This window comes from Pseudoliparis swirei, chromosome 19 (genome assembly GCF_029220125.1).
Source record: "Pseudoliparis swirei isolate HS2019 ecotype Mariana Trench chromosome 19, NWPU_hadal_v1, whole genome shotgun sequence".
Taxonomy (NCBI): Eukaryota; Metazoa; Chordata; class Actinopteri; order Perciformes; family Liparidae; genus Pseudoliparis; species Pseudoliparis swirei.
In genome coordinates this window covers 14,970,257-14,985,004 of record NC_079406.1, presented here as the reverse complement: position 1 = coordinate 14,985,004, position 14,748 = coordinate 14,970,257, and the positions used below count along the sequence as shown (strand labels likewise).

Here is a 14,748-nt window from a genome sequence, read left to right as displayed (position 1 = left end):
CCAATGGAGACACTAATGTACGGCACGATTATATTAACAACCCTGACAAAATTAGACATACGGGTTCAAACACAGTTGATTAAGACAATGAACCTGCGTATCTGCCTTGTAGTTTGTCATCTTACAGTCACTTGCACACCCAGAACATCTTGCAGACTCTACAATTAAAGCACATACAGCACACAGAGCCACCAGGCCAGGCATGTGATGTTTCCTCCTGCACTGGACAGAACTGAGCAAACATAACTGAGACGACGATCCTCTTTCTCATCACACATGCATTTAGTCATCTCTCTATGTCCCTTTTATCCAATCTTATTTTCACTCAATTTGAAATATGACAGATATCATACATACGTTCCTTCATTTACCTCATCACAGGCACCATTATTACAACAGCGCTATGTGTGCCTCGGTCCACCACACACATGCTGTTAACACGCATCACATAGCTTTCATATTCAGCATATAATGTAAACCCAATTTGGAGACTCAAAAGTATTTTACTGACTTTTTGGGCAGCTACATTTGAATATATTCAAAGTCAGTTTGTATTCGTCATGCAACGTTTCCATTTGAACACATTCAGCATCTCTTATCATTGTTGACATCCCCGTGTTATTTGTTACATAACTAATGATCTCTAGATATTTCTCTCTCTCCCTCTCTCCCTCCCCTTCCTCTCTCTCTCTCTCTCTCTCTCTGTCTCCCTGACTCTCTGTTTATATTCCTTTACATTTCGTTAAGAAACATCTCAGACTGTCTGTGTCCTTGACAGGCAGTCCGTAACTATTTCACACACATACGACTTCCCCGAATCCTCTATTTCAACAAACAAAGAGGGCTGAAGATCAAAATGGCTGCCGTGCATCACTAACACAAATGCTGCACAGGGATGTTGGAGACTGTGCTGGTTACCACGTGCCTCAACCCCTCCCCCGCTGCCTCTCCCTGCCTCTCCATCACACTGCTTTTCTCATTTGTTTTCAATCTTTCAAGCGTCAGTAGTGACCATTCCCTTTCCCCTCATACCACATTTTAAACATCTTAATCTATATCATTGTGTCAATGTTTGCATTTCCTATTGTCTGCAATATCTCCCTTTCTTCATGGCCATGAATCAATCCCTGCTCCTTTTCTGTGTGTGTAGCCCGATGCCCATGCCTTCACAATGTTATTAAAGGAACTAGGTCACAGAAAAAGTAGTGCACTGTGTGGCTGTGTTTCTATGCAGAACATATCTGGAGCAATGCTTTTGCTAGTCAGTCTGTTACAGTTGAAATGGATCTGAATATATAGGTAGCTTAACTGTTTTATACTTGGTTTGTGAGCATATAGCATTTCAATGTTGCAGTTAATTACTAATATATGATGAACTAATCAAAATAAATATCAGAGAATGTTAAACTGCAACAAAATGCATCCTTGAGGAGATAGTATCATAAAGCAAAAGGTACAAGTGCAAATAAGATGAAACTACATAAGTAGACACACGTGTTTAAAGCATGCCAGAAAATCATCAACTGTGTTAGAGTATATGCAGTAAAGATTTGGAACATTGTTGGGCACCTTGAAGAGCAAAGCTAGTAGATATTAAGACATACCGTTTAAGTGATATTCACATTTTTAAAGCACCTTGAATATTCAAAAAGTTTTGGGGGCAAACGTTGGTCAGTAGTTACGGGGCATGAAAGTGGGAAAAATAATGCTGAAGCAGAGACAGAAAATATGATATTCTTTAAATAATCAAATGTACATTCATCCACTATTCCTAACACCATTTTTCATTATACTCATGTACTGTTTCTAATGTTTAATCCACCCCCATCATGAATTGTGAAATAAAAAAAGACTATTTAGTTGGCACAATGTTAGGAAAAAAGAAATATTAGTCTAAAACTGAGTAGACTTTTGAGTATACTTACACAGTACTAATAGTGAGTGAACTGAATTGCCAAATCAAACCTATAACATATGAATACTAAATAAAAAAGGGAGCAACGATTTAAAAGAAATAGAGAAGTGGTTGATCTCACCTCTGAGAGCAAAATCTCTGACTCTGTTCTATGCCTTGGCACTGTGGCACAGTGGTCAACACTCAGAGTGCTCTGACTGAAGGGTCGGGAGACCTTGACATCACTCCTCCGGGAGTCAGTCGTTCCATACACCTCGTAACTGAATGCCTGCTTCAACGTACCGGTACCCCCTACGTCTGGATAAAGGGGTGGGTAATACGGAATAACAGGAAGATTTCCACTGGATTTGTAAAACACACGCTCGTGTCTCCACCTGTAGATCTTCACTGATATAATCACCACTAAACAGGTGATGAAGAGGAAGGAAACTACAGCCAAAGCCAGCACTAAGTAGAAAGTCAGGTTGTCGTTGTATTCCTTGTCTTGTGTAAAGTCAGTGAACTCAGACAGCACTTCAGGGAAGCTGTCCGCCACCGCCACGTTAACAATGACTGTAGCTGAACGAGAGGGCTGCCCGTTGTCCTCCACGATAACAGTCAGTCTTTGTTTCACGGCATCTTTATCAGTGACTTGGCGGATAGTTCTTATTTCTCCATTCTGTAAGCCCACTTCAAACAGCGCCCTGTCTGTGGCTTTCTGCAGTTTATAGGAGAGCCAGGCATTCTGTCCAGAGTCCACATCCACAGCCACCACTTTAGTGACCAGATAGCCCACATCTGCTGAGCGAGGCACCAGTTCAGCCACCAGAGAGCCGCCAGTCTGGACTGGGTACAGCACCTGAGGAGGGTTGTCGTTCTGGTCCTGGATCAGTACTTTCACAGTCACGTTGCTACTGAGTGAAGGGGAGCCTCCATCCTGCGCTTTGACGCGGATATGGAACTCTTTTGTTTGCTCGTAGTCGAAGGAGCGCACAGCAAGTATCTCTCCACTCTCTGCATTCACTGAAAAATAAGTAGAGGCTGACATTCCATTCAGTTGGCTATCCTCGAGGAAATAGGAAATGCGTGCATTGTTGCCATAGTCTTTGTCACTGGCTTTGACAGAGAGGAGTGCCATACCAGGTACATTATTTTCATTGATGAAAGCTGTGCTTAATGATTGAGGGAACATTGGGGCGTGGTCGTTTACATCTGATATTCGTAAATTAATAGTCTTGTTTGTGGAATAAGGCGGGGAACCCTCATCCATTGCAGTTATAGTTATGTTATATTCTGGCACTGTTTCACGATCCAAAACATCATCAGACATCAGGCTATAAAAATTAGTCGATGATGACTTGATTTTGAAAGGCAAATCCTTGCTAATAAAACACCTAACTTGGCCATTTTTATCTGAGTCCATATCTTTGATATTGAGCATTGCAATAACAGTATCGAGAGCCGCATTTTCTGGTATGGGATTGGAGAAGGAAATTATGCTTATGACCGGGGCATTGTCATTTAGGTCAGTCACCTCAATTAGCACCTTGCTGGTGTCGGTCAGCCCACCTTTGTCTGTAGCTTCAATGTCAATTTCATAATGTTTAGCTTTTTCATAATCTAACATACCAACAACGATCATTTCCCCAGTGTGGGGATCCATATTAAACAGGGATAATGCACTATAGGTATGTTGGGAAAACGAATACACTACCTCTTCGTTTGCTCCTTTATCATTATCAGTGGCACTGACTCTTAAAATAGCAGTGCCCCGAGAAGCATTTTCAGGAACACTTACTCTGTAAACAGACTGACTGAATACTGGTGCATTGTCATTTGCATCCAAAACGATCACATTTATTTTGACAGAACTCGATTTCTGAGGATTACCACCGTCAAATGCTGTCAGAGTTAATTTATGTTCTCCTTGTTTTTCTCGGTCAAGTGGCGTGTGAAGTACCATTTCAATATATTTGGTGCCATCAGGCCGTGAGACAACATTCAATTTGAAATGATCTGTCGGGTTGAGTTTGTATGTTTGAAGCGTGTTATGTGCTACATCGGGATCTTTAGCACTCTCGAGCGAATAACGAGCCCCTGGCGAGGCGGATTCAATAACCTGGAAGCTGTATTCTTTCTTCGAGAAAAACGGAGCATTATCATTAATATCTGCAATCTCTACGTCTTTTCGATGCAACTCCATTGGATTTTCTAGAATTATTTGAAAATGAAGAGAGCAGGGAGACACTTGCTTGCACAATTCTTCTCTGTCTATTCGTTTAGCCACAACCAAAGTTCCCTTTTCTGCATTAAGACCAATGTACTCACTGCCGTCCTCGGTAAATATCCTAGCCCGCCCGGATTTCATCCGTTTAACATCCAAGCCGAGGTCCTGGATTATATTTCCGACAACCGACCCCATTGTCATCTCCTCGGGTACAGAATACCGGACCTGCCCGAGAGCCATGTCTGCGAGACAAATCCAGAGAAGCAGGGGCCGCCATGAAAAGGTTTTTTTTCCGGTCACGCAACAAAGAACACCGATCATGATCAAAGCATTCCTGAATTCAAAGTAAAATTACAAAACAACCAAATCAAAATCCGACCAAATGATCATGAGCGCATTGACCGTCTTCGTCAGTCTAGTTCCGATTATAGTGAAGCCCGAAAAATGCATCAGACAGATGAGCGAAGACTTCACTTCAGACACGTCACGTTCCTCAAACCAACAGCGGCACTTAGGGACTTGAACAGAAACTGCAGAAATATCTTTAAAAATACGGATTGAGATCATTTTACTTGTACACACTTCATATATATATATATATATATATATATATATATATATATTTACAGTATGTGTGTGTGTAGGTGTGTGTGTGTGTATGTGCCTGCCATGGACAGATATAAATGTATCTCTGTCCATGGTACTGGGAAAAAAGATGACCATAGTTTATTTCTTCAATAATTTCTAACCTCTAGAGGAGAGTCTGGTTCATCCAGGATGTTCTTCTCACTCTGTATCCGCTGCATCGTCCCTGTAGAACTGGGGTCCATTATCAGCACGTTCTGACTACCGGCTCCGCCCATCTTACAGTCACTCTTTCTGGAGTCAGTGGTCCTGCACACCTCGTAGTTGTACACGTGTTGGAGAGTCCCTGTCCCCAGAGTGTCTGAGTAACGTGGTGGATAATACGGAATCACAGGGAGGTTGGAGTGATACATGACGCGAGTCTGTCTCCACCTGTATATCTTCACTGATATAATCACCACTAAACACGTGATGAAGAGGAAGGAAACTACAGCCAAAGCCAGCACTAAGTAGAAAGTCAGGTTGTCGTTGTACTCCTTGTCTTGTGTAAAGTCAGTGAATTCAGACAGCACTTCAGGGAAGCTGTCCGCCACCGCCACGTTAACAATGACTGTAGCTGAACGAGAGGGCTGCCCGTTGTCCTCCACGATAACAGTCAGTCTTTGTTTCACAGCATCTTTATCAGTGACTTGGCGGATAGTTCTTATTTCTCCATTCTGTAAGCCCACTTCAAACAGCGCCCTGTCTGTGGCTTTCTGCAGTTTATAGGAGAGCCAGGCATTCTGTCCAGAGTCCACATCCACAGCCACCACTTTAGTGACCAGATAGCCCACATCTGCTGAGCGAGGCACCAGTTCAGCCACCAGAGAGCCACCAGTCTGGACTGGGTACAGCACCTGAGGAGGGTTGTCGTTCCTGTCCTGGATCAGTACTTTCACAGTCACGTTGCTACTGAGTGGAGGGGAGCCTCCGTCCTGCGCTTTGACCCGGAAGTGGAAGTCTTTGATCTGCTCGTAGTCAAAAGAGCGCACTGCGTGGATGACTCCACTATCAGCACTAACGGACACATATGAGGAGACTGGCACTCCGTTAACAGAGGAGTCCTCCAGGACGTAAGAAACACGGGCGTTCTGGTTCCAGTCCGCGTCTCTGGCTTTCACTGTGAATATAGAGACCTGGCGTGTTGTTTTCTACAATGTAGGCCTCATATGAGCTCCTCTCAAACACAGGCGCGTTATCATTCACATCGGACATCTGTAAGGTGAGCGTGACGCTGCTGGAGAGGGAGGGGACTCCCTCATCAGAGCAGGTCACCGTTATATTATACTGAGAAGAGATCTCTCGGTCTAAATCATGATGGCTTACAAAAGATATTTCATTAACAGAACTCATTTCACCGACGCCATATTACTGACAACAGGAGCTCCGATACTGTTGATCATGTCGTTCATTATTAAGACTTTTACAGAGCCCAAACTCACAGTCATCTTTCATTTCAATCTCATATCAATACATTAATCATTAATACTTCTGCAGATGATTAACTGTAATAAATTCTATGAACAAAGAAATTACATATCTACAAAGCCTCTGTCTTTCTTATAAATTCTTATCTGTTCTCTTACAGTAAGAATCAACTCAGTTTTACTAATCCTCTATTACAACAAACCATTCCTGGAAGATGTCTGACGGGTTAAATAAAAATCTAATCTTTTCTTAAAATCATGAAAAACAATGAAACTTTAAAGCTGATCAAATAATATTGTCAAACAACTCATACGAATTTATACTGTTATAACGAAACATGCATTTCTGTTAACATGATAAATGTTGTATCGACTCACAACAGCAACGGGCTCTTCAATTTAAAATCAGTAAAGACATATCAAATGATAAATTGCATGTCAGTTAAATAAAGCGTAATATAAACATAAATTAATTTAAAAGTCTTTCAAATTTGTAAATAACATTTATTCATTCAATTAAAAATTATGATTAATATAACTTGACAAGTTTTTTCAATCGTTTACTGAACTTTTTCAGATTCTTTGTATTACTTATATACACTGTCTCGATCAGTTTCCGTTTTACTTTCAATTTGAATTTAAAAAGCGTCCTTTTTTTTAATATATGTTCGTCAATGAAAAGTTATCAGAATTGGCGAAGATATGCTGGTTTCCTTATCTGTTATTAATAATTCTAACCTTAACAGATATCCATGAACAAATTACTGTAACATTGTTTCTATTTCTTTTAATAAAAAGGTTCCTACTTAAAATAATCATTCTAGAGTTAAAGTAATTATTAAAACAATATAAAGCTCTCAAATAAGAGGAACAGCAAACTCAAAAAATACTCATGTATTTCGTAATATAAAAACTTAAATAAAAATTTAATAATAAAACATGTTTATAATTATATGCTGAAAAACTAAACACACAACAAACACCAACACAAACACAGAATCAGACCTCAACCGATCCACTAACTACACGTCGACACGCTCACCTCTACACACTTTATTGCCCACCACATACACGGGCCTCCACAGGTGAAGGAAACAACAAAAGATAGACACAAAGCTCCACTGACACAGAACACACTAAACACGATGACAGAAACTCACCACACAATAAACAGCGCCCCTGCATCAGTACAACATCAGAACTCCACACGCAATACAAAACACCCACTCACTAACACTTGTTTACCCTATTGTCTTGAATTCTTTATTAATCATTCAAAAGGCTTTGGTCTAATTCAAAGATCCAAGATTCGATCAATACACACCGCTTTAGTACTGACACTCAATAACAGACACTTCAATTCTGAAGGCACAATAGATACACAGTTCCGATAGACTAAACACAAAACAGTAGACCTATCTCATAATTTTGACATCGCATAACCAATGCTAATCAACACAGACACAGACAGACACAATGAGTGATTGAATCCTCAACAAAGTCTTCCACCGGATGTAAAAACGACTGTTGTTTGGCTTACTTCTCAAACAGACTACTTTTTGAGTTGCATGTAAACTATTAAATACACCTTAATTAACAAGCATTCCTTCCTATACAATCTAAATTTTGATATAACAATTAATTGTTTCCATATGTCACCTGAAAGGTTGAATTCATTGACTTTGGCCGTTTGTTAAGTATTAAAGGGTATTTATTCAGATCAAATCTGAAAAGAATCCAGATTTGATTAATTAAATTAATGAAAGTTTTAAATCAAATAGTAACAATTCTGTTTTGTCGATCAGTTTTTTGTAAATATAATATTTTTACATGTTTATCGGGACAGGAGGTCAGCTTGTGCGATTTGCTTTTTTCTTTGTGTTACTTGTTAGATGTGATTGATGTTCTTGTGGTCTTTGCTGTTCTTGATGTGTTTTTTCTTGGGTTCTGTAAATTCAGTATTTGTTTTGATTGTTTCTGTTGTTGATACTTTAGTTTTCATGTTTTTTGTATTATTGCACTAGTATTAATAAATTTTTATTAAACAATTTTTCATTTCATGTCTTTTGATAACACATGTAAATCTGAGTTTTGTGTTTTTGCTGTTTTCTTGATTTTGATGTTGCCTTTTATTTGTATTTTGATAGATACACCCAATCTGTTTTGAAAGGTAAAAGAAGCGATTTATAAAGGATTTATTGATTAGATGCGATTTTATAACAATTAATAGTTGATTGGTCTATTTAATATAAATTTAATTTGTTAAAAAAAAATAAAGAAACCAGAATCTACGCATATACGTAACTATTGTGTAATTACACAAATACAAAATAATGGTTTACAATAAAATTGAAAAACAAGAAAGATAGAAGCTTTTATTAAAACTATAAAGTAAGGAAAACTTAAAAATTAAAATGTTATCAATTAATAAAATATTTATAATATATAAGGGTTGTCATAACAACAAATAAGAATTTAACATACAAATAATTTAATACTGCTACCTTGAATTCACCAGGAGTTCTACATGTATCATCGCTAACGGGTCTTATACTTCTAACCGGTCGTCTATACTTTCTGTCACTCTGCACACCTCTTTGTAATTGGTCCCTCCAAAGTCTGATACGGATAATCACGGAGTTGGGTTAAACGTCTCCACCTGTAGATCTTCCACTGGATATAATCCTGCCACTAAACACGTGATGAAGAGGAAGAAACTACAGCCAAAGCCAAAGCACTAAGTAGAACGTCAAGGTTGTCGTTGTGCTCCTTGTCTTGTGTAAGTCAGTGAACTCAGACAGCACTTCAGGAGGCTGTCCGCCACCATACATTAACAATGAGCTGTAGCTGAGCGAGAGGGCTGCCCGTTGTCCTCCACGAGATAACAGTCAGTCTGTTTCACCAGCATCTTTATCAGTGACTTGGCGGATAGTTCTTATTTCTCCATTCTATAAGCCCATGTCAAAGAGCGCCCTGTCTGTGGCTTTCTGCAGTTTATAGGAGAGCTGACATTCTGTCCAGTATCCACATCCACAGCCACCACTTTAGTGACCCAGATAGCCCACATCCAAGCTGGGCGAGGCACCAGTTCAGCCACCAGAGAGCCGCCAGTCTGGACTGGGTACAGCACCTGAGGAGGGTTGTCGTTCCTGTCCTGGATCAGTACTTTCACAGTCACGTTGCTACTGAGTGGAGGGGAGCCTCCGAATCCATGCGCTTTGACCCGGAAGTGGAAGTCTTTGATCTGCTGCTGTAGTCAAAAGGCGCGCTGCGTGGATGACTCCACTATCAGCACTAAATGGACACATGTGACCGACTGCACCGTTAACAGAGGAGTCCTCCAGGATGTAAGACCGCAGGCGTTCTGGTTCCAGTCCGCTGCTCTGGCTTTCAATGTGAATATAGAGAGACCTGGCGTGTTGTTTTTCTATAATGTGGGCCTCATATGAGGTCCTCTCAAACACAGGCGCTGCTATCATTCACATGTGGAGATCTATGGTGGGCGTGACGCTGCTGGAGAGGAGGACTCCTCATCAGAGCAGGTCACCGTTATATTATACTGAGAGGCTGTCTCTCGGTCTAACTCACTGTCTGTCACGATGCTATAAAAAATACTTGATGTCGGTTTGATTGTAAAAGGGATATGTTTATTAATTACACATCGGACCTTTCCGTTTTCTTCAGAATCAGGATCATTTACACTCATCGCAGCTATCACTGTGTTGGGACGCGAATCTTCGCCTATTGAATTTGACGATGAAATAATATTAATAACAGGACTATTATCATTTATGTCTCCGACATCAATTATTACTTTACAGGAATCAGATAAACCACCTCGGTCAACTGCCTCTATATCAATCTCATACTTTTTGGCTTTTTCATAATCAATGGGCCCATTTAATATAAGATGCCCTTCTTCGGTAACGTGGAATAGTTTTGAAATGCTCCTCATACTATTTCCAATTACGTAGCTCACCTCTCCATTTGAGGCTTTGTCTACATCGGAAGCACTCACTTTTGTAATGAGTGTGCCCGTGAGAGAGTTTTCTTTTACACCGGCTTTGTAAATGCTTTGCGTAAAAACGGGAGCGTTATCATTAACATCTAATACTGTAATATAAATCTGCATCGTCCCAGACCTCTGCGGTTCTCCTCCATCTACAGCCGTTAACAATAATGATGAAAACTCCTGTTTCTCCCTATCCAAAGGTTTCTGTAAAACCATCTCTACCTTTTTACCGCCACTCGACTGACTATGCAATTTAAGCATAAAATGATCATTGGGCTTCAGTGTATAGCTCTGCAGACCATTCAGCCCGATATCAGGGTCTAATGCTTTCTCCAGCATGAATTTAGACCCGATAACGGCAGACTCGCTAATTTCAAACCTCCTCTCCCCCTTTTCGAAAACGGGAGCATTGTCATTAATATCTGTAATTTCGACAGTAATGGGGAATATTTCGATTGGGTTTTCTAAGGCAATCTGAAAATGCAAAGCGCAAGGCGTTGTCTGACCGCACAGAGCTTCCCGATCTATTTTCTCTTTGATCGTGAGAAGTCCCTTTTCCTTGTTAAGCTGGATGCATTCTGCACTGTCCCCCGTGTGGATGCGCGCTTTACCCGCCAGCAGTCGTTTAACATCCAGCCCTAAATCCTGAGCTATGTTACCGACCAAGGACCCCTTTGCCATCTCCTCGGGAACGGAGTAGCTAACCTGTCCGAGCACTGCGCTGAGGCACAGGATCGAGAAAAACAACAGTACTTGCCGTCTCATTTTTCCGCCAGACTCACCCGTCGAATAAAACTAACGTGTTCTCCCTTTTGTAACCAGCGTGCTCGATGCAAATAATATTGCAGAAGGGTCTGTTTAATCAACAAAGGAAGATAATATTATTCCAATTTGATAATCCGTTGTGTTTAATCCACTGACGAGCGTGCGTTATGCTTCAGAGTCATTCACTTGTGAGAGTGGAGTAGATGTCGTATACAAATATAAATGTAAACGCCAAGACGCTGGTCAACAGCGGCCCACTCAGTTCAGAAGACGAAATTACATGAGTTAACAAAAGAATACACTTGTTTTAGTGGTTAACGATAGCAGCAGAACAATCCAACATTAACAAATACAATGTGTCGCCTATACGGCATTATTGGCAAATTGATGCACAGCAGCACATACTTTTCCCTGAATAAATAACAGGAACACAAAACATCCCAAACGATAAGCAGTATCAACGAGGAAGACAAAACACTTTAAGATTGAGGAGAAATACGGAGAGAGCGGAGAGAAAAAAAGGAGACGCTATTCTGTCGCTGTCCTTGGTACTGAAACGGGATAGGCTGGACAAGACACCACTGAAAACTACACTTGTATACGTCTGATTATCATAATTGTAACGTTCTAACCAGAGGATAGTCTGGTAGCAGTCTTAAGTGTCGTTGTCCATGGTGCTGAATATAAAAATGGTTTCAATACCTAAACTTCTAAGGTATATTCAGATTACAGAAAGCATGCAGTTGTCTTAAATACAATGACAATAACTTCCATTTGCATTCAAATGACAATAACACTTTTAAAGTTTTCTAACCTCTAGAGGAGAGTCTGGTTCATCCAGGATGTTCTTCTCATTCTGTATCCGCTGCATCGTTCCTGTAGAACTGGGGTCCATTATCAGCACGTTCTGACTACCGGCTCCTCCCATCTTACAGTCACTCTTTCTGGAGTCAGTCGTCCTGCACACCTCGTAGTTGTACACGTGTTGGAGAGTCCCTGTCCCCAAAGTGTCTGAGTAACGTGGTGGATAATACGGAATCACGGGGAGGTTGGAGTGATACATGACGCGAGACTGTCTCCACCTGTAGATCTTCACTGATATAATCACCACTAAACAGATGATGAAGAGGAAGGAAACTACAGCCAAAGCCAGCACTAAGTAGAAAGTCAGGTTGTCGTTGTACTCCTTGTCTTGTGTAAAGTCAGTGAACTCAGACAGCACTTCAGGGAAGCTGTCCGCCACCGCCACGTTAACAATGACTAGCTGAACGAGAGGGCTGCCCGCTGTCCTCCACGACAACAGTCAGTCTTTGTTTCACAGCATCTTTATCAGTGACTTGACGGATAGTTCTTATTTCTCCATTCTGTAAGCCCACTTCAAAGAGCGCCCTGTCTGTGGCTTTCTGCAGTTTATAGGAGAGCCAGGCATTCTGTCCAGAGTCCACATCCACAGCCACCACTTTAGAGACCAGATAGCCCACATCTGCTGAGCGAGGCACCAGTTCAGCCACCAGAGAGCCACCAGTCTGGACTGGGTACAGCACCTGAGGAGGGTTGTCGTTCCTGTCCTGGATCAGTACTTTCACAGTCACGTTGCTACTGAGTGGAGGGGAGCCTCCGTCCTGCGCTTTGACGCGGAAGTGGAAGTGTTTGATCTGCTCGTAGTCAAAAGAGCGCACTGCGTGGATGACTCCACTGTCAGCACTAACGGACACATATGAGGAGACTGGCACTCCGTTAACAGAGGAGTCCTCCAGGATGTAAGAAACACGGGCGTTCTGGTTCCAGTCCGCGTCTCTGGCTTTCACTGTGAATATAGAGAGACCTGGCGTGTTGTTTTCTACAATGTAGGCCTCATATGAGCTCCTCTCAAACACAGGCGCGTTATCATTTACATCGGAGATCTGTAAGGTGAGCGTGACGCTGCTGGAGAGGGAGGGGACTCCCTCATCAGAGCAGGTCACCGTTATATTATACTCAGAGGCTGTCTCTCGGTCTAACTCACTGTCTGTCACTAAACTGTAAAAATTACTTGATGCCGACATTATAGTCAAAGGGGTATTTTCGTTGATAAAACAATCAACTTTACCGTTTTCATTTGAATCTGGGTCTTGCACGTTCATCATTGCTACAACAGTGCTCGGTTTGGAATGCTCAGATATCATGTTTGATTTTGACATTATGTTAATCGTTGGTTTATTGTCATTTATATCCACAACTTCAACTATGACTTTACATGAATCTGTAAGTCCACCATCATCACTTGCACGTATGTTTATATGGTAATTTCGCGCATTTTCATAATCGATATTTCCAATTAATATAATTTCCCCACTGTCTTCATTTATCTGAAACAGTGCATGTGCTTGATCTAAACTGTTTGTAATTGAATACTTGATCCTGCAATTCGTTCCATAATCTGCGTCTGACGCAGTAACGCCGCTGATAATCGTCCCTTCTGGAGCATTTTCAAAAACGGAGGCTGTGTAGGTTGACTGTGTGAAAACAGGAGCGTTATCATTGGCATCCAATACTGTGATGGAAATCCGAATTGTTCCTGACATTTGCGGGTCTCCTCCGTCAAAAGCTGTCAGAACTAAAGAAATCATGTCTTCCCTCTCTCTGTCGAGGTGTTTCTTTAAAACCATTTCCACTTTTTCTGTTCCGTCCCCCTGACTGTCTCGTTTTAGTACAAAATTATCAGTAGGTTTGAGCTCGTAGCTTTGAAGACCATTTTTGCCGACATCAAGATCTATTGCTCTATCTAATACGAATTTTGCGCCAATTACAGCAGATTCGCTAATTTTAAAACTGACTTCATTTTTTTCAAATGTGGGAGGATTGTCATTTATATCTGTAATTTCCATTGAGATACTGTAGAACTCCATCGGATTCTCCAAAATGATCTGGAAATGTAAAGCACAAGGCGTAGTCTGTCTGCATATCGCTTCTCTGTCTACTCGGTCTTTCATAAGGAGGACTCCTCGTTCTTTATTCAGCACCATGAATCCCGCACTGTCTCCTGTATAGACGCGAGCTTTACCCGATTTCAGTCGTTTTATATCTAAACCTAAATCTTGAGCTATATTACCGACTAAAGAGCCACTCGGCATTTCCTCGGGGATAGAGTAGCTGACTTGGCCGAGCACTGCACTGAGGTGCAGGACCACAGAAAACAACAGTACTTGCCGTCCCATTGTTCTGCTCGACATTTTCCTCGCGAAATTTAATGGTGCAAAATATATTCCACGCTGCACGGATATCTATGGTCCATAGTATTTTAAGAAAAGCGCGTCAATCCATAATCGTCCACATGGGTAAAAAAAGAAAGAAAAAAAGGGCTTCTGCGCTGTCTTTGTTTAAACGGCGGCGACTTTGTAACCCGTGAATGTCTTTCCTTCTCTGATATAATCATTATGAGGGAGGTTTCTTCTTCCAACATCAACCATCAACACACTAGCCGACAGCGGCCCTACGAGTACACGGCATAGAACTACAGAACACGCCAAGAGAAAGAAAAAAAAGTACTAATATTTGAATGTTCAAGGATACAAATGCAAATAAATTGTTCAACCAAAAGCAAAACTGTATGATAAGGGTGTTTAATTGACATTTTGGTTGCAAACGATATTACTTCATAAACGGTGAGCAAACATTCTTATTTATTGATGAAAAATTACATTGAAGAGTACCACCTAATTGTACAACCCTGTATCACAAAAATTACGTTCCCCCAGACCTAAAATACAATTTGCAGTTACGTTTGACTGTAACGTATTTCTCTGCAAATTACGTTTAA

General features: G+C 41.1%; 3 protein-coding genes and 1 pseudogene across 9 annotated transcripts in view; all 4 read right to left on the bottom strand.

Annotated features, from left to right (window-relative positions):
- Nucleotides 1-14,748, bottom strand: part of LOC130209877 (protocadherin gamma-C5-like) — a 202,819-nt gene that overhangs the window by 50,511 nt on the left and 137,560 nt on the right. The gene's annotated exons all lie outside the window — the stretch shown is intronic.
- Nucleotides 1,932-4,361, bottom strand: LOC130210070 (protocadherin beta-17-like). The gene is made up of 2 exons (XM_056440057.1): nucleotides 4,085-4,361; nucleotides 1,932-2,797 (listed from the first exon to the last, which is right to left on the bottom strand). The coding sequence occupies exons 1-2, from the start codon at nucleotides 4,359-4,361 to the stop codon at nucleotides 1,932-1,934; spliced, it is 1,143 nt and encodes a 380-aa protein (XP_056296032.1).
- On the bottom strand, nucleotides 4,856-10,949 carry LOC130209890 (protocadherin beta-16-like; annotated as a pseudogene).
- On the bottom strand, nucleotides 11,749-14,161 carry LOC130209887 (protocadherin gamma-A2-like). The gene is given in 2 exon segments (XM_056439804.1): nucleotides 11,749-12,211; nucleotides 12,213-14,161. Coding segments are annotated over 2 exon segments (2,412 nt in total).

What these genes read in the sequence shown, in the direction of transcription:
- LOC130210070 (XM_056440057.1), bottom strand. Translation starts at nt 4,361, where the DNA reads ATGGCTCTCGGGCAGGTCCGGTATTCTGTACCCGAGGAGATGACAATG. An exon ending in AAATCCAATGGAGTTGCATC is followed by an intron (nt 2,798 to 4,084) that starts GAAAAGACGTAG and finishes GTAGCAACGTGA; the next exon opens with CTGTGAAAGTACTGATCCAG.